The 17,582-nt window shown below is 47.7% G+C and overlaps 1 protein-coding gene across 6 annotated transcripts in view; it reads left to right on the top strand.

Annotated features, from left to right (window-relative positions):
• Positions 1-13,763, top strand: part of PCGF3 (polycomb group ring finger 3) — a 48,669-nt gene extending 34,906 nt beyond the window's left edge. For 4 of the 6 annotated variants that reach the window (XM_032857011.1, XM_032857035.1, XM_032857040.1 and 1 more), the window contains 4 exons: positions 563-651; positions 5,953-6,090; positions 12,819-12,899; positions 13,289-13,763. In XM_032857011.1, the coding sequence (XP_032712902.1) occupies positions 563-651; positions 5,953-6,090; positions 12,819-12,899; positions 13,289-13,336 (356 nt within the window). In that variant the 3' untranslated portion in view covers positions 13,337-13,763. Of the gene's footprint in view, positions 1-562; positions 652-4,712; positions 4,939-5,952; positions 6,091-11,313; positions 11,919-12,818; positions 12,900-13,288 lie in introns of those variants that run through there. The other 2 variants (XM_032857020.1, XM_032857041.1) reach the window with 2 other exon arrangements.
• The last annotated feature ends 3,819 nt before the right edge of the window (positions 13,764-17,582 follow it).

The following is a 17,582-nucleotide window of genomic DNA, read 5'->3' as shown; positions in this document are numbered from 1 at the left end:
ATTATTCAAGTATTTCATGCCAGGGTGTTTTTCTAGTGACCCACAGGGGTTCCTGAGAAGTTTCTAGACCACCCTGTGTATGTCTAACAATGTTAGAAGAAAGGAGAGGTCCTGTCTGGTCCTGAGGAAAGGCAGGGTCTGCATGCTGCACCCCTGTGGAGGCAGAGGGAGGCAGTTGGGGGCTGTTTGGGAAGCCAGGGTTCTTGTCCCAGCCACTTACTTGTAAAAGCAGTGTTGGAACGATAAAGATTGTAGGGGCCCTGTGCTACTAGTTGGTAGTTGGTGTATTAAGCATTGAGTAGTATTGGGTACGAGGGTTTCTCTGCCCCTTTCACTGCCCCCACCAGCCTTTGCCTGCTATGTCCTTGTAGACACACTTGAAGAGACACCGTGTTTTAACAGGTGCCCTGTCCAGCTCTCCCCAATTTCATATCCTTTTGAAGGTGCAACTGTCTTATTTGAATGAATTTTTATAGCATTTTGAGTATAGTGTACAGTTAAAAAAAATAATGGTTTGACATTCTGGGTTTCGTAATATAATATCTCCTGTTATTGCTGAAAGGTGAAACCAAAGCAGATGACAGTTCGAACAAAGAAGCAGCAGAAGAGAAGCAGGAAGAGGACAATGACTACCACAGAAGTGACGAGCAGGTGGGTGCTGCCGCTGTGTGTGCACTATGGTGGGCTTCAGACAACCCTAACTGCCCCAGGGGGTGTTTCCTCCATTTACAGAGTAAAGGCCAAGTAGCCAAGAAAGTCGACACGTTCAAATGTCAACACGTTTCCTTACATTGTCCTTCTTTATCTTTTCTTTTTAATTGCCAAAGTGATAAGTGCTCACTGTAAAACATTTTAAATATAAAACAATTGAAGTCCACCGTCTGCACACTACTGCCAGGTGGGCTAATCCCATGTCAGGCGTTCTGTGCACCTGCACATACAGTATCAAGAGCTGCAGTCCTGCCTGTGTTAGAGGAAAGGAAACAATGCAGCATTGAGGGATCTGTGCATCCGCCACGCAAAAAGGAGAAGGAAACCGTCACAGAGATGCTGTAAAAGCTTGTGATCCAATCTCATACCCACGGTACTGGGCCTTTCCATAGGATACCCTGCCTGGGAAGGTCTCACAGTCATCATACCGAAATTAGAATCATCTCGTTAACATGAAAGACAGGAAAGTGCACAGTCTCAGCTGTTACTCAGCATGGCTCGGAGGACTCCGGGCACTCACTGAGACAGACCGAGATGTGTGTGACACAGCTGAACGCTGTCCCTCTCACGCCACCCCGTTGTCTCACATAACCTAAGACTGTCAGCGGGGGCAGTGGTAGAACTTGTTGTCGCTTGTCAGGGAATGAGGTCATCTCAGTCTCAGCAGGTGTGGGGGGGCCTCATCACGGGACTGAGAAAAACTTAAGAATATTCTAGTAAGAAATTGTGTGAGGCTAAATGAAGCCACTGAAACGTTATGGAAAAACATAAGAAAAAAAACCTGAATAATCAGGTATTAGGTTATTTTAGAAAGATTTATTTATGTACTGGAGAGAGAACGCCTGCGGGTGTGCAGGGAAGGCCAGAGGGACAGGGAGAAGCTCAGACAGACTCCCTTTGGTGCTTCTCACAACCGGAGCCAAAACCAAGATTCGGATGCTCAGTGACTGAGCCACCAGGTGCCCCAATAATTATTCAGATTTAACAAAAGGTAGTATGGGTTTGTGTGCGCTTTTGCTCATACTGTTGGGTTTATCCCATCTTCCTGTTTTGTGGAGTCTGTGTTTCTTCTGGAGGGGCCGAGCATCCCTCTTCACGTCTTTTCAGAGAGGGTGTGTGCATAATGAACTCTGAGTCCCTCTGTGTTTCCCATACGGGGCTGCATGGTACTGTGGCTGGGTGTCAGATTCTAAATTCGGAATAACTTTGAAGACAAACACTTCCTTCTTCTGTCACTCAGATGACTTAACTGAATTGTGCACTTTTCACACTAAGCATGAGCAAAAGAAAAAGAAAAACAGCTAAGAGAAGTGCGAGCCCCAAGTCTGAGACACTAGCAGGCCGGAGTCCTCAGGCCCAACGCTGACACTCGGTGCTCCTCCGGGTTTACTGCTCTTGAACTGTGGCTGGGCTGCAGTCCTAGGTATTTGTTCAGCAGAGAATCCTAATGCCTGGCATGATTCTGAATTTATTCCTTATAGAGCACCTGTGGTGTTTCTATCCGCTGGAAGTGTTGCTCAGACACCTTGATGGCTCAGTGCCCTAACCCTCTCGCTGCCCCCTCTGCCCTCTGCCTTTGTCCCTGTTCCCACCCTTGTCCAGAGCACGTTTCTCCCTGCCCGTGGGACAGGACGGCGCCCACCCTGGGCTGCTCCCAGGTGGGCCTGGAGGAAAGCACAGATGCTGGTGCACTGGTTAGTCACTAGAGTAAACATAAGAAAATTAGAATATACACCTACTTTTAGGAAGAATTTGGCCCTACTATAAGGCCCACATTCTGCCTGCTTTTGAGCAAATGGGCTGCCCATCCCCAGAGGTGCCGTTGACCTTTGGGGTCCCTGCACAAACAGCCACAGGAGGGTTGTGAGAGCTTCGAACCGTCGGGCAGCATGGCCACAGCCCCACTCCCTGCTCACTTGGGAAGCGCACGCTGAGCCCAGCATGGCTGGGTGTGATGTCCAGGCCCCAGAGAGGAGGAGCCAGGGCCAGTCTGGAGATGCCTGCGCCCCTCCAGGTTTGGGGGATGCCGAGTGCGGTGTGCACCTGTGCTGTGCTGGTGGCCGAGGGGGTCGCCTCAGCCCTGTGGGACAGTGGAGTGGGGAGGCTGGGCACCACCCCACAAGCCCTGAGCACCCACCCTGTCTAGGCCCTACCCTGCTCCCAGCTGGTGAGCAGGGGGAGGCAGGCAGCATCTGCGAGGGAAGATGTGCAGGTCAGCGCAGGGGTGTCAAGAGGGAGGGAGGGTGGGGTGGAGCAGGGCCTTGCAGCAGGGCCGGCTGAGGAGGGAGGAGTCAGTATGGAACCCTCAGCAGAGCAGAAGACTCGGGGAGGCCAGGGCTCCCCAGATGGGAAGGCGACCAGGCAGCATCTGTGGCTCGGGCAGTGGGGTGGCTGGGGACACGTGAGAAAGGGAGCCTGTGGGACACGCTGGTCAACTGGGGAGAAGGACACAGGGCTTGGGGCTCCTGTGCCCAGTGAACAGAGAACTGTGTGCTGGGCTGTGTCACTAGGTTTGTATGTACATCTGTGTGTGTAGCCGTAAACCGCAGGAAACGAGAACGTGTGTTCTTCTACAGCTGACTTCTTTCAGTTGCAATTGTATTTCCGAAAATTTGGGGATGCATGATGTTGCCACATAGTGTTGCTATGTACTCTGTGCACAGGCCATGGTATGCAGGGCGACGCTGTGTCATTGCTCACTGACCTTTCTGTCCGGTGTCCTGGTCCCTCTGGTGCTCAGACACCTGCGGGGCCGACTGGCATGGCCAGCCAGGTCTCCTTGCACCTGTCCCAGACTGGACTCGCTGCTCCTGGACATGACGCCTGGTTGTCGTCCTCACTGCTGTCTTCGTGTGTGTACCAGTGGTGTTGAGCGTCTTTTCAAATGTTTCCTGGTTCTCTTGGGACCTCCACTTTTTATCAAATTACTTATTCTGTCATGGACTGTGTATACTGGGCAGTCTGACATGCCTCCTCTAGTTTTCTGGGGCCTGCTTGCCCACGGTCACTGTGCTCAGGCTTGAGGCTCTGGCATGGACTCATCAGTATTTAGAACTTTGCAGTCTCAAAGTAATGAAATTCATTAGTGTTTCTTTCCGTTATCTCAGGAAATTTCCCCACCCCAAGGTCATAAATATGTTCTACGTTTTCTTGTAAGATATTTTAAAGTTTTACTTTTTACAGTGAGGTTATAAGCCACCAGTAGGTGATTTGAATGCATCTGGAGAGGAGGTTAAGTCTTTTCCTCCAGGTTGACTAGCTGGCTCATCAGCATTGGCTAATAGGCCCTCCTCACCTGTCTGATAAGAGCCTTCCGTCCGTGCTGGGGTCAGTTGTGTTCTGTGCCACTGCTCCTGTCTCCTCTTGTACCTAAACCCCAAGGAATTTACCAAGCTGCAATTATTTAATTATTTTACCTGTGAAGCTGTGGCTTCTGATGGGGCATATACCCCTTATTTTTCTTTCTCAAAATTATCTTGACTAATCACGCCCCTTCGCTCTTCCAAATAAAAACTAGAAAGCAGCCGCCCACACTCGCTGAACAATCCGGATAGAACTAGGGGGCCCGCCCGCCCGCCTGCTCACCTGCCCACGGCTGCTCCCATCTCCCTCCCAGACCAGGGTCCCCTCTCCTCGTCTGTTTCATTTCATCCTCACTCTTGAGTGGTCACTTCTCTGCTTCCTGCTGCGCTTTCCAGGCACAGCGGCTGCGTCTGGAGGCCCACCTGCTGCGCCTTCCTGGCCCCTTCCCCACATCCATCCATGCCAGTGTAGCTTTCCTTCATGTCTCTTGTTTTGGCGTCTTTGCTTCCTAAATTTGAGAGTTTTTGTGCTCCATCGTTTTGATCCTTAGTCGTAACTTAAATTTTGCCTTTCCCTTGTTCTCCCTTCTTCCTTCAGAATTTCTGTTATGTGTGTGTTAGACCCCCTCGGTCTCTTCCCCCCTCACCCTTTCTTTGTTTTGTTATTTTAATGGATATCTTGCTCTCTACTTCTTTTAGGTAATCTCCTCAAGTTGATCTTTCATGAACTTGGTCTGTGTTCTGCTGAGACTCATCTGTGGTTCAGTCACCCACTGAGTTTTTACCGGTTGTATTTGGTTGTCTTTTTTATACCTGCCTGGTTTTTTATTCAGAGTATATTATGTTTTTAATTCCTTCTTTTTATCTCTAATAATTTTAGACATATGTATTTCAGTTAATTCCTCCATTCTTTTTTTTTTCTTTTGAGAGAGATTGTGCAGGCAAGGGGGGAGGGGCAGAGGGAGAGACAGAATCTCAAGCAGGCTCCACGGCCAGTGCAGAGCCCGACACAGGGCTCAGTGTCACGACACTGAGATCATGACCTAAGCTGAAATCAAGAGTTGGCTGCTCAGCCATCTAAGCCATCCAGGCATCCCTCCTTTGTTAATTCTTTTATCAGAATTTTGGGGGGGCTGACAGTGCCATTTTTTGTGGCTGCTACTGGAAAAGGATTCGTTCGTGAGTGCTGTATTGAGCGGGCCTTCTCAGCAGTCCTGCGTGGCCTGGGGGTCCTTCCTTTTGCATCTGCCGGGTACCCCCTGGTCCCAGAATCCCTTTTACTTAGTTACATTGCAGTCCCTTGTCACACGCCCTGTACTGTGACCCCACTGAACTGTTGATTGTCTAAGAGGTAACTGAACTATCAAACTTTGTGCCTTTGCTTCTGGTTTTTTTCCTGAGCCCAGAGTCCTTTCTTCTCTAGTGACTTTGCCATCCTGTGTCAAGGCCAGGCATCCTACTGCTTCCTTACAAAGCTTTCCTGGGCACATTCATGCAGAGTCAGGCGTGCCTGTCCCTGCTGGCTGCATGTTCTTCCTCATCACGCCAACAGAGCGCTCTGCACAGCCCATGGGATGGGGCTCGGGGAGAAGCTCAGGACGGGGCTGCAGTCTGTGTCCATTTCCCTCTGAGACCAGCGCCGTGTGTACAATGAATAAATAATTCTCAGATTCACTTTGAAGTACTATGTTCATAAAACAGAATTAAAAGTGTTAGATTATATTTCACAAAACGGTAAATAGAGATTTTAAGATAATGTGTATATAACAACTAAAGTAAAGCCCTCTTCCACAGTGTTGAGGTCAAAACAGATTTCTGATTTCACAAAGCCAGTGTTGTCACATTTACTGGAATGAGTAGCTTCTCCGAGAGCCTCTGAGCCGCACAGCACGCCCCCCCACCCCCCCGGGAGGCCTGCCAGCCTGTCTTTCTCTCCCAGGTGAGCATCTGTCTGGAGTGCAACAGCAGCAAACTGCGGGGCTTGAAACGGAAGTGGATCCGCTGCTCGGCCCAAGCAACAGTCCTGCACTTGAAGAAGTTCATCGCCAAAAAACTTAACCTTTCGTCTTTCAACGAGGTAATAGTTGTACCGCTAAACAGAAACTGTAGCAAATCTTTCCTCATTTGTGGAAGTGATACTTCTAAAGGTCTTCGGGGTTTTTTGTTTTTACATCTTTGGAGATTTAAAATCAGAAAAAAAAAAAAAACCTTGGTTTGTTTTGCGGGCTCCCAGATAGTGTGATGGGACATTGTGTGGCCAGACGAGGGCATGGGGAGCCCCCTAACAGGAGAGACAGCACCGGGGATGGCAGGGAGAGGCTGAGATGTATGAAAGGCCTGGCTCTCGAAGAGAAACACTGTTCTGTAATTTCACAAATGGGTTATTGGCTGGGTAGGGGGTGAAATGGTTGGGAAGGTCGATAAGGTAAAATACTTTCAGGTATTTTGTGGTAAATGACAGGAATTGAATGAAAGTCCGCACCTCTGGTATGCACAGGGGTTGGTGGCTGGCAGCTGGGGTGAGTACCTTGGCTCAGATTCTTGGGGAGCCTTCCTGAGGCAGCAGCACTTACGCTAAGATGTTGGGATGGGGTGAATATATTCTGCATATGGGACAGATGTGGATTTGAGGAACCAGAAGGCAGACCATACTTGGTTAAATGGTGACCCCCACCAAAAGATGTGTCCATTTCCTAACCCCCAGCACATGTGAACATGACTTTATTAGAAAAAAGGTCTTCGTCAGTGTGTCGAGAATCTTGAAATGAAGAGATCATCCTAGATCATCCAGCTGGGCCCTAAATTCAGTGACAAAGGTCGTTATAAGAGGAGAGCAGACACAAATTGCCTCAGTCAATTTTAAAAGGTAGATATCTTACAAACTGTCTTCTCTGACTACAGCAGCATTAAGTTAGAAATCAGTAACAGAAGGAAAACTGGAAAGTTCACAAAACTGTGGAAATTAAACAGCACACTTTTTAAAAGAGATTTTATTTACTTATTTGAGAGAAAGAACACAAGCAGGGGGAGCAGCAGAGGGAGAGGGAGAAGCAGACTCCCCTTCAAGCAGGGAGCCCCCCACAGGACTCAATCCCAGGACCCCACCATCATGACCTGAGCCAAAGGCAAACACTTAGCCAACTGAGCCACCCAGGCACCCCTAATTAACACACTTGAACAACTAATGGATCCAAGAGAAATTGGAAAATACTTAGAGACAAATGAAAGTGAAAACATAACTTGCCAAAATCTGTGGAATATAGCAAAAGCAGTGCGAAGGGGGAAATTGATGCTATCAATACTTACATTAAAAACAAGAAAGATCTCATCAACAACCTAAATTTACAACTTGAAAAACTAGAAAAAGAACAAACTAAACCCAAATTTAGCAGAAGAAAGAAATACTAAAGATTAAAGCAAAAATAAATGGAATAGAAAACAGAAAAACAATAGAGAAATTCTGCAGTTCTTTGAAAAGGTCAATAAAATTGACAGGGCGCCTGGGTGGCTCAGTTGGTTAAGACTTGATTTCAGCTTGGGGTATGATCTCCGGGTCGTGGAACTGAACCCTAGATTAGGCTCTGTGCTTAGCACAGAGTCTGCTTGTCCCTTGCCCACACCCCTCTATGTTCTCTCTCTCTCTCAAATAAATAAAATCTTTAAAAACCATATTTAAGTTTTTGACAAACTTTGGACTAATGGATTAAGAATAAAGACAAACTATTAAAATCTAAAATGAAAGCAGAGGCATTATTACCAATTCTACAGAAATAAAAGGGATTGTCAGAGAACACTGTGAACCATTGTACACCAGCAAATAGGATAACCTAGATAAGTGGACAAATTCCTGGAAACACAGAACCTACCAAGGTTCAAGCAAATAGGATAACCTAGATAAGTGGACAAATTCCTGGAAACACAGAACCTACCTATCACAGAGATGCAGAAAGTCTGAACAGACCTACGACTGGTAAGAAGACTGAACCAGTAATCAGAAATCCCCAAGAGAACAAAGCTCAGAACCGGATGGCTTCATAGGTGACTTCTACCACTTAAAGAAGAATTAACACCAATCCTTCCCCAACTTTTCCCAAAAACTGAAAGGGAGAGAAACTTCCCAGCTCATTCTATGGGGCCAGCCTTACCCTGATATCAAAGTCGGACAGAGACACTGTAGGAACAGAAAACTGTAGACCAACATCCATGATGAGCACAGATGCAAAAATCCTCCATGAAATACTAGCAAACAGAATTCAGCAGCATGTTACAAGGACTATATACCATGACTAAGTGGGTATTTCTGAAATGGAACTGTGGTTCAACATACAAAAACTGATCAGGGTAATATGTCCCAGCAACAGGATCGAGAGGGAAACCACATGATCTTCTCAACTGATGTAGGTCTGCAAAGCATTTGACAAAATTCAATATACCCTTTCGTGATTAAAAAAAAAAACAAAAACAAAAACTCAACAAACTAGGAATGGAAGACATATGAAAATAAAAGCCATATATGAAAACCCACTACAAGCATCAGACTCACTGGTGAAAGACTTAACAGTGTTTTCTTTAAGATCAGGAACAAAGTAGGGATGCTGCTTTCACCACTTCTATCCAACATGGGACTGGATGTTCTAGCCAGAGCAGTTAGGGAGGAAGAATATATAAAACACATCCAAATTGAAAAGGAAGAATTCAAATTATTTCTGTCTGCAGATAATATGATCTTACATGTAGAAAATCGCAAAGATTACACACACACACACACACACACGTTAGAACTAATAAATTAATTCAGTAAGTTGGCAAGACACAAAACACAAAAATCGGCTGGATTTCTGCACATTAGCCATGAATAATCTGAAAATGAAATTATAAAAGAAAATTTAATTTATAATTGCATCAAAAAGAATAAAATACTTAGGAATTAATCAAGGAAGTGAAAGACTTGTACAATAAAAACTACAAAAATTGCTGCAAGGAATTAAAGAAGGCATAAATAAATGGAAACGTATCCCAAGTGGATGGATTGGAAGACTTGATGTTGTTAAAATGTTAATACTACCTAAACAGTCTATAGTTAGAGCAATCCCTATCAAAATCCCAATGATCTTTATGCAAAAACCAAAAACCAATCCTAAATTTTATTAAATATCTGTGGACCCTGAGTACCCAAAACAATCCTGAAAAAGAACATAACTGGAGGAACCACGCTTCCTAATTTCAAAACTTTTACTGTAAAGCTACATTAGTAAAAAAGTGTGATATTGGCATAAAGACAGACATCTAGATCAATGGAATTGAATAGAGAGTCCAGAAATGAACCCTTATGTATGTGGTCAAGTGATGTTCAACAAAGGTACCAAGACCACTTAGTGGGGAGAGGATAGTCATTTCAACAAATGATGCTAAAAAAACATCACCATGCAAAAGAATGGTGTTGGATCCCTACCTCACACCATATGCAAAAGTTAACTTAAAGTAGATCAAGGACCTAAATGTCAGACCTAAAATAGTAAAGCTCTTAGAAGAACACATAGGACAAAAAGCTTCATGACAGTGGATTTGGCAATGATTTCTTAGATGGGGCAGTAAAGGCACAGTCACAAAATTTAAAAAATAGACAAATTGGACTTTCTGAAAATAAAAAAATTTTATACAGAATGTGAGAAATTATTTGCAAGCCATACATCTGATAATGGATTATTATCCTGAATATACAGAGAACTCTTAAAACATAGCATAAAAGAAATCGTACAACCTGATTTTAAAATGGGCAAAGAGATTAGACATTTCTCCAAAGAAGACACAAACAGCCAATAGCCATGAAAGGGTGCTCGGTATCACTGTTAGGGAAAATGCAAATCAAAACTACAGTGAGAACCTCCTCATACCTATTAGGATGGCTACTGTAAAAAAATGAGTGAATAACAAGAAAGTAAAAGATGGCGAGGATATGGGGAAACAGGACCCTGTGCACCATTCGGGGAGGGAGGTGATGGAGCATAAAATGGTGCAGCCACTGTGGAAAACTGTGGACGGTCCTCAAAAAATTAAACATACAATCACTGTATCGTCCAGCAGTTCCACATCTGGGTGTGTTCCCTGGAGAATGGAAAGCGGGGTCTTAATGAGATGCTGGCATCACCATGATCATGGCAGCGTTACGCACCACAGCTGAGACAGGGAGGCACCCTAGTGTCTGCGGACGGGTGGATGGACAGACGGTCGGATGGATGGAAGGATGGATGGACAGACAAATGGATGGACGGATGGGTGGATGGATAGAGAGCTAGAAGGATGGATGGATGAATGCATGGATTGAGGGATGATGGACAGACGGATGGATAGAGGGACAGATGATGATGGATAAGAGGATAGACAGGATAGGCTGATGGAGAGATAGAAGGATGGATGGATGGATGGATGAGCGGATAAACAAAATGGACATACAATCCACACAATGGAACATTCTCCAGCCTTAAACAGGAATGACATTCTGACACCTGCTCCCACCGGGGTGGACTCCAAGGACACTGTGCTCAGTGACATGAGCAACCACAAAGGAACGACACTGTGTGACCCCACTTCTGTGAGTCCCCAGAGGAGTGAGATCATAGAGACAGGGTGTGCTTGGTGGATGTCGGGCTGGGGGACAGGGAGAGATGGGGAGCTAGTGTTTCTTGGGGGCAGTTTGGGAAGAGGAGAAAGTTCTGGAGGTAGAGGGTGGGGCTGTTTGCAACATTTTGAATGATAAAATGGTAAATTTTATGTGTATTTTACCACATTAAAAAAAAAAAAAAGGAATGAACTCTTGATACTCATAAAGAGAGGCAGAAGGTGGTCTGAGGCCCGGAGCTAGCACAAAGCTGTGCAGATGGAGCAGAGCTGGAGGGACGTGGCCTACTGGCTTCAGGCGGGACTCTGAGAGGTTCAGTCTGTAGTTTTCAACCCCCCAGCAGTGGGGTTTCGGGGCAGCCGTGGAGACTGATACTGAGATAGCCAAAATGATTTGCTGGTCTCTCCAGTGGGGCTGCAAGTGGGGAGCAAGTTCGGGCTGTGCTCCTGGGTGGACGGCCTCTGGGGACAGGCTGCTGTGGCCACTGCCCCTGTACAGTGGAAAGTGAACTAAAAGGTGAGTGTCAGAGCCCCTGGTTAAGGTTGGGGTCCTTGGCATGTGGAGCCATTTGGAGCCCAGGGTCATGATAAGGTCATCCAGAGGGTCGGCGTGTGGGAGGGGCCTGCCTGGGGGAGGTGGGGTTCAGAGCCAGCCCCCGGCCTCCCCAAGTGTTCTCCCCAGCCCAGCCCTCCTGCAAACGCAAGAGCCTTCTTCCCCTTGCCCTGAGGGAGCAGTTTAAAAGACCATCTGAGTCAGCATCATTTGTCATCAGGGAAACAAATTCAAACAATGAGACACCACTCCACACCTGTCAGAAGGGCCAAAATCCAGAACTCTGACCACCACATGCTGGCAAGGGTGTGGAGCAACAGGGACTCCTGTCCACGGCTGGTGGAGACAATTTGGCCGTTTCTTATAAAACTAAATACACTCTCACCATGTGGCCCAGCAGTCCCACTCCGTGGGGTCCCCCCGAATTAACTGAAACCTTACGTCCACACGAAAACCTGCACGCCATTGTTTACAGCAGCTTTCTTCACAATCGCCAAAACCTGAGAACCACCAAGACGTCCTTCCATGTGTGAGTGGGTGAATTAGCTGTGCTCCACGCAGACCTGTTACATATTTTCATGAGAAACGAGCACCCAAGCCGTGAAGAGACACGGAGGAGTCTTAAATGCACGTCACTAAGGAAAGACGCAGCAGAATTCCAGCTGTGGGACATCCTGGGAAGGGCAGAACCACGGGGACAGTGACAAGACCTGCAGTTGTCGGGGCTGGGGAGAGGAGGGCAAACAGGGGGAGCAAGGGGCATGTGGGGGCCGGGAAGCAACTCGGTGATACTGCAGTGGGGGCCTGTCCTGATGCCCTCATCCAGACCCATAGAACGTCCCCCCCCAGGGGGGACCCCAATGTCATCTGTGGACGCTGGGTGATGGTGTCGTGTCTGTGGAGACTGGTCCACCATAAGGGACGTCCACTCCGGTGTGGATGTGGCTCACGGGGGGCTGGGGTGCATGGGACATCTCTCTCTGCCCTCCTTGGTGCTCTCACCCTCGAACTGCTCTAAAAATAGTCTTTTTTAAAAAGAAAGGAAAGGGGTGCCTGGATGGCTCAGTCATTAAGCATCTGCCTTTAGCTCAGGTAATGATCCCAGTATCCTGGGATTAAATCCCACATCAGGCTGTCTACTCAGTGGGGAATCTGCTTTTCCCTCTCTTTCTCTCTCCTCTCTCTCCTTCCCTCTGGCCCTCCCCACCACCCGCATGCTTCTCTCAAATAAATAAATACCATCTTACCAAAAAAAAAAAAAAAAAAAAGGAAAAAGACTATCTGAAGAGGCCATTTACTTTTTCCACTGAGATAAGAGGGACAAACTTGGCCAAGAATGGACCAAGGTGGGGAGACAGATGCAGTGTGGTAACCGCAGCTGAGGGCCCTGGGGGGGCCATGGTGAGTGTGGACCCCCCCAGGCGCCAGATGCTCCTGGCCCTCATGTGGGTTGGGGTGGCCCTCATGTGCCTTCTGAGCAGTCCCCACCTGTGCCACCTGGAGACAGGACACCCCCCCACACACAGGCAACTGACATCGTGTGGCCCAACTGGCATAACCAGCGTGGCCCAGGGGGCAGATGTGCCGAGCGCCGTGCCCTTGGCACCCTGACTGAAGCCTTCTTCTCCCACCAGCTGGACATTTTATGCAACGAGGAAATCCTGGGCAAGGACCACACACTCAAATTTGTGGTTGTCACAAGGTGGAGATTCAAGGTGAGACTTTGGAAAGGTTGGGTTGTTGGCTGCAAATGGCAACTACTTTTCTGTGCATATTTTTCAACTAAGAGCTTAGAAGTAACTGTCACAGCATTGTGAAAGACAATCATTGTGCTGCCATCCATGCTGCAGCCACACGGGGTTTTGGGCAAGCACCATCCCCTGACCACCCTGTGGTGGGCTGCTGCATTCAGAGGGTGCGGGGGACCCTCACCGATGCAGGAAGCAGATGGCAGGACCCTGACTTGAGGGGCAGCCTGGAACGGGGGTGACAGCTAGCGGGACCAGGTGGGGCAGCAGGTGTGCACAGGTCCCAGGTCACCCGGGCCCCAGGAAGGGGGGCCATCCGCGTGGCTGGTGGCTGACTCTCTGACTTTGTCTTACAGAAGGCGCCGCTCCTGCTCCACTACAGACCCAAGATGGACCTGCTCTGAGCCTAGCCCTGGGCCGGCTCTGCTGCCCTCCGTGCCACCTGCGGGTGTTGTGGGGACCAGACTTCTGAATAGAGAGTATTTATAACTTTTGTATGAGAGAATTCACACTCAGCAAGACACTACCAGCACCACGGTTACAAGACGACGAAACACTTCACAGTCTCAGCGGCAGAAGGGGCGCCTCTCACAGACCAGATGGTAAACATGGTGGCCAGGCGACCTGTGCTTGCTTCCCGGGCCTTGGAAATCCGGTCATTTCCGTTGCGTTTATGAATTAGGGTTCATGCTAAGCCTCAAAAATCCTTGTACATTTACTGAACCCTTCCTAAGTTATTGAAAAATCTCTCTTCATGGTGAATGACAGTATTTATGTTGCCTTTAGCTTCCTGAAGACTCAGAAGGTATATAAAGGGTTAATTTAAAACCATTCCATTAATTCTATGAGTTCGCCAAGGTATTTCATCATCCACCACGTTAGGAACCGTGACAAGCCCATAGCTCCCCTGCCTGGCCTGGGGCTCTGGGCTCTGAGGCCCCGAGGTGAGGTGGGGGGCTCCACCTGCTGCTCCCCAGATATGGGCGCTCCCCACAGGGTAGATCAGAGGTGGCTTGGCCAGCTTAATGCTGGTTTGCAGAGCCGTTCTTGTTCTCAGACGGGACTGGTGTTCAATAGGGCTCTGACCCTTCAGGAACTAAAGTTCCCCACTTAATTCTTTCCCGGGTTCATCGTGCTGAAGAGAGAGGTGGTGGCATTGTATAGGGTCTCCCTGAGAAGGTGCCGTCAGTCAGAGGACGGCTGGCACCCGGGGCGTGCAGACTGAGGTTCCCGCCATGTCCACCCCACGCTGCCCCGTGGACGGGGGTGTTGGGGGGGTACCCTCCAGCGAGCTTCGGAGGAGCCTGCCGGCTGCTCTTTCAGTTCCTTGGTGACCTGCCAGTCACAGGCAGCACACACTTTGTCTACCCCTTTCTCCTCCCAAGTGTTAACATTTTTGTGGGATTAGTGAATAAACTCTGACGGCACATTAAGTATTTGTCCCTTTAAAACAGTAACTGGGAACATGGAAAGGCAGGAGGAGAAAGCAGCCATTTTCCGGGGTTGTGAAAGTGTTCTGGGGTTCTGTGGCCATCCTTGTCCTCTCCGTCTGCCCGCACCGTCCATTTGTCTGTGAGCTCTGGGTTCCTCCCCCTCGTCCTCAGTCACCCCCAGGCAGCCGCAGCCGCCCACCTCCTTTGTTCATGGAATGTGTCACCATCCTGTCTGGAGTTTCTTCTCACATTTGCTTTGAATGTTATGGTGGGGTTTTTTCTGTTTCCTTTTCTGTTAATATACGTGAGACCTAATCTTGGTGACAAGAAAACCATTCAAATTAATTCAATCCAAGTGATTCTAACATAAGGCCTTTTAGAAGCCTCGAAGCAGGTTCTGTTAGGAATTGGTCACCAGTCACCCCTCCCTGAAGCCCCTTCACCCCCGGTGCTGTTTGCCGTGTTCAGTTCGCTAGCTTGCTGTCCGTCCGAATCACGTCTGCGGGTCGCTCCACGAGGGTCACTGAGTAGGTGTGTATGAGTGCATATGACCTGTCTACCTCAACATACACATTGTTGCTGAAGCCACACTAAGCACGGTGCGGTCTGGGCTCTGGCGTTGGAACTCCGCTGTTCTCCTGGGCGGCGGTGGAGGGGAGGGTCCCACAGTGTAAGCATCCAAATTCAAACGATATCAACTCACAGTTCAGGTCAGACTGAGTGTCGCTGTCAGAATCTCCTAATAGATATTTGTGACTTTGTAGCTATCTTTGGAATCACTTGAATTTGCTATGGTGCTAAGTGGATGTATTTCGATACACAGGTGGAGGTGGTCAAGGCCAGCGCTCACACTGCCGGCTGGCTGCTGACCCACCCGTGACCCCCTTTTGTAATCGTGTTACCCTGACAAAACCTCAGCTGCAGACCTACTATTTTTCTAAGATTCCTCACGCAGACTGTCTTCACTGCAGGGCGGCCCCAGGGACCCGCAGCCCTCGGCAGACGGGAGTCCAGAGCCCGTGTCCCAGGGCGACTTCTGTGGTCCCCTCCCCACTGGCACGCTTTCATTTCACCTCGAAAGGCTGAGTTTCGTTTTTTCCAGCATGCAAGCCAGGATCAGTTTCTTTTGTAACAGACGGAGTTCCTGTGAAGTGGTCTTCACGACTGTTGACGCTGGTAATAACACACATGCTATTCAGTCACCTTCCTGCGTCACCATCAATGGCAGTGGGACCCGCTCCCCAGCATGCGGGCTCACTACGTGCAGTTCTCATGAAGATAGAAAATTCAGATAGAATATATAATATTGAATTTAAGATTTGGGGGGTTAAAAAAAAGAAAACTTAACTTTATAAAATTATTTATTCTATTTTAAGCCTTCTATCATATTTTCCCATCCAATTGTTTGGTTTCCGTGGTCCAGCTTTATTTACAGGCATATAAAATGAAATTGTGACATGTTTTGCAAGCTTCTTCTTTTTACTTTGAGTAGCTTTTAACTTGTACGTTTTTGTTTCATATAGATGAAGAGCATCGTTCATGCTTTTGTGCGATAGGTTTCCAAGATGCATTTATTAGATATCTGTTTAAATTGTAATGTCGCATCTCTTCTGCTAAATCGAAAGGGAATGTCGGTGGAATTTCAAAATATGTGCATTCAGCTATTTGGTCTTTCCTTCTCACTGTTGTTCCAAGAACACTGTTTGGGGATGGTTTGTGTGTGTGCCCCGTGCGAAAACACCTGTCCACAACATCTGAGGGCGCCTGACCGGGCAGGCAGCTACCAAGCGCTGTGTGGCCGCCCCAGGTCCCCTGTCTTCAGACCCTGCATGCTCACAGCCCTGGATATGCCACCGCGTATCGACCATACGTGGGACGGTGCTACTCCCCGTGCGGCCCAAGCCCTCCGGGTCGTGCAGCCTCTGATGCCTCCTTGTGGTGAAGTCTTTAGAAATTCGTTTCATTTTTTTCCTCAAAGCTCACAGGCGGGCATTTTAGAGCAACTTAAAATGTGTCATTGGATCAATTGTTCTAGGAACGAGCCAGCTGATTTCTACTTTATGCGTGAATATTAGATATGCTCTCAAGATGTTGAAAGTAAACAGCGCAGGTAGCCAAATCAGAAAATATCCAGTTTCTCTGTTTCCTCAGGAAATCATTAACACTCCAGCACATCACGTGTGACCTTTGCATGATAAGCCAGTGGGTTTCTCTGCCTTGGTATTTCAACAAACTACAGAAATTGGGATAAGTAGATTAGAAAATCATTATTCACACTAACCATAATTTTGCAAAGGTTCTGTCCCTGCCAGGCAGGGACCCAGGTGGCGCGGCCAGCCACCAGCCCACCAAGGAGGCTCTGCCTGCGCAACCCCCCCCCCCCCCCTCCACCTGCATCGCGTGTGGTTCACCACATCCATGAGCGCATCTGAAGGATGGACTGACGTTTGAGTGTCCCCTAAAATGTGTGTAGCATTAGTGTAAATGTCTATTCCGACAATTTAATTGGGTCTAAGGAAACCATTTTTCCCCAAATGATGAAGGGTCCAGGGGTGTGAGCCACCGTTAGCCTGATCGTCACACATGTTGCGGTTTACTGAGATGACAATGCAGATACATATTTTTGACTGTTTAATTTGAAAGTTTACATTTTTTATGCTTTGTGTTGGTGTGTAATTTTTGTACTATTGGTGGCTAGTTTTTGTCTAAAATCTTTTTTGGAATATTGCTTAAATGTTTTGATTTTATGATAGTGAAGCTTGTACTCAGTGTTTTGCCAATTAATATTATATGCTTGTAATAAAAGCAAAAGAAAAACTTACGTAAAGTTCTTTCAGACTGGAAATTTATAATCTAAAATACTTGGCTTTTGGTTTTTTGGGAGTTTTGTGGGGCTTTTTTGTAGATAATGTAAAATATTTGTAAGAGCATACGGTGGATGATCTGTTGTCTACTACAGTATGATGAAAACACCACAGGCGTTGGTAGTGTCTGAAGGACACACCCCTCACACCATTCTCTGCTTCACCCTGTCCTGAACCCGCACAGATTAACTCCCTTATCCCGCTTCACGCGGCCCCTGTAGCTGCACAACTCCAGTGGAGCTGGCCTGGGGTTCGGTACCACAGGTTTGGCGGGAATGTGTGTACCGTCTGCGTTCATCTGTCTGCTTGGAGTGAGAACTCACTTTGGTGGAGAGCGCCATGTGCCAATGAAA

This window comes from Lontra canadensis, unplaced genomic scaffold, assembly GCF_010015895.1.
Source record: "Lontra canadensis isolate GAN:19392208 unplaced genomic scaffold, GSC_riverotter_1.0 scaffold1, whole genome shotgun sequence".
Taxonomy (NCBI): Eukaryota; Metazoa; Chordata; class Mammalia; order Carnivora; family Mustelidae; genus Lontra; species Lontra canadensis.
Note: the sequence above shows the minus strand (reverse complement) of the source record. Positions and strands in the feature narration are given on the sequence as shown.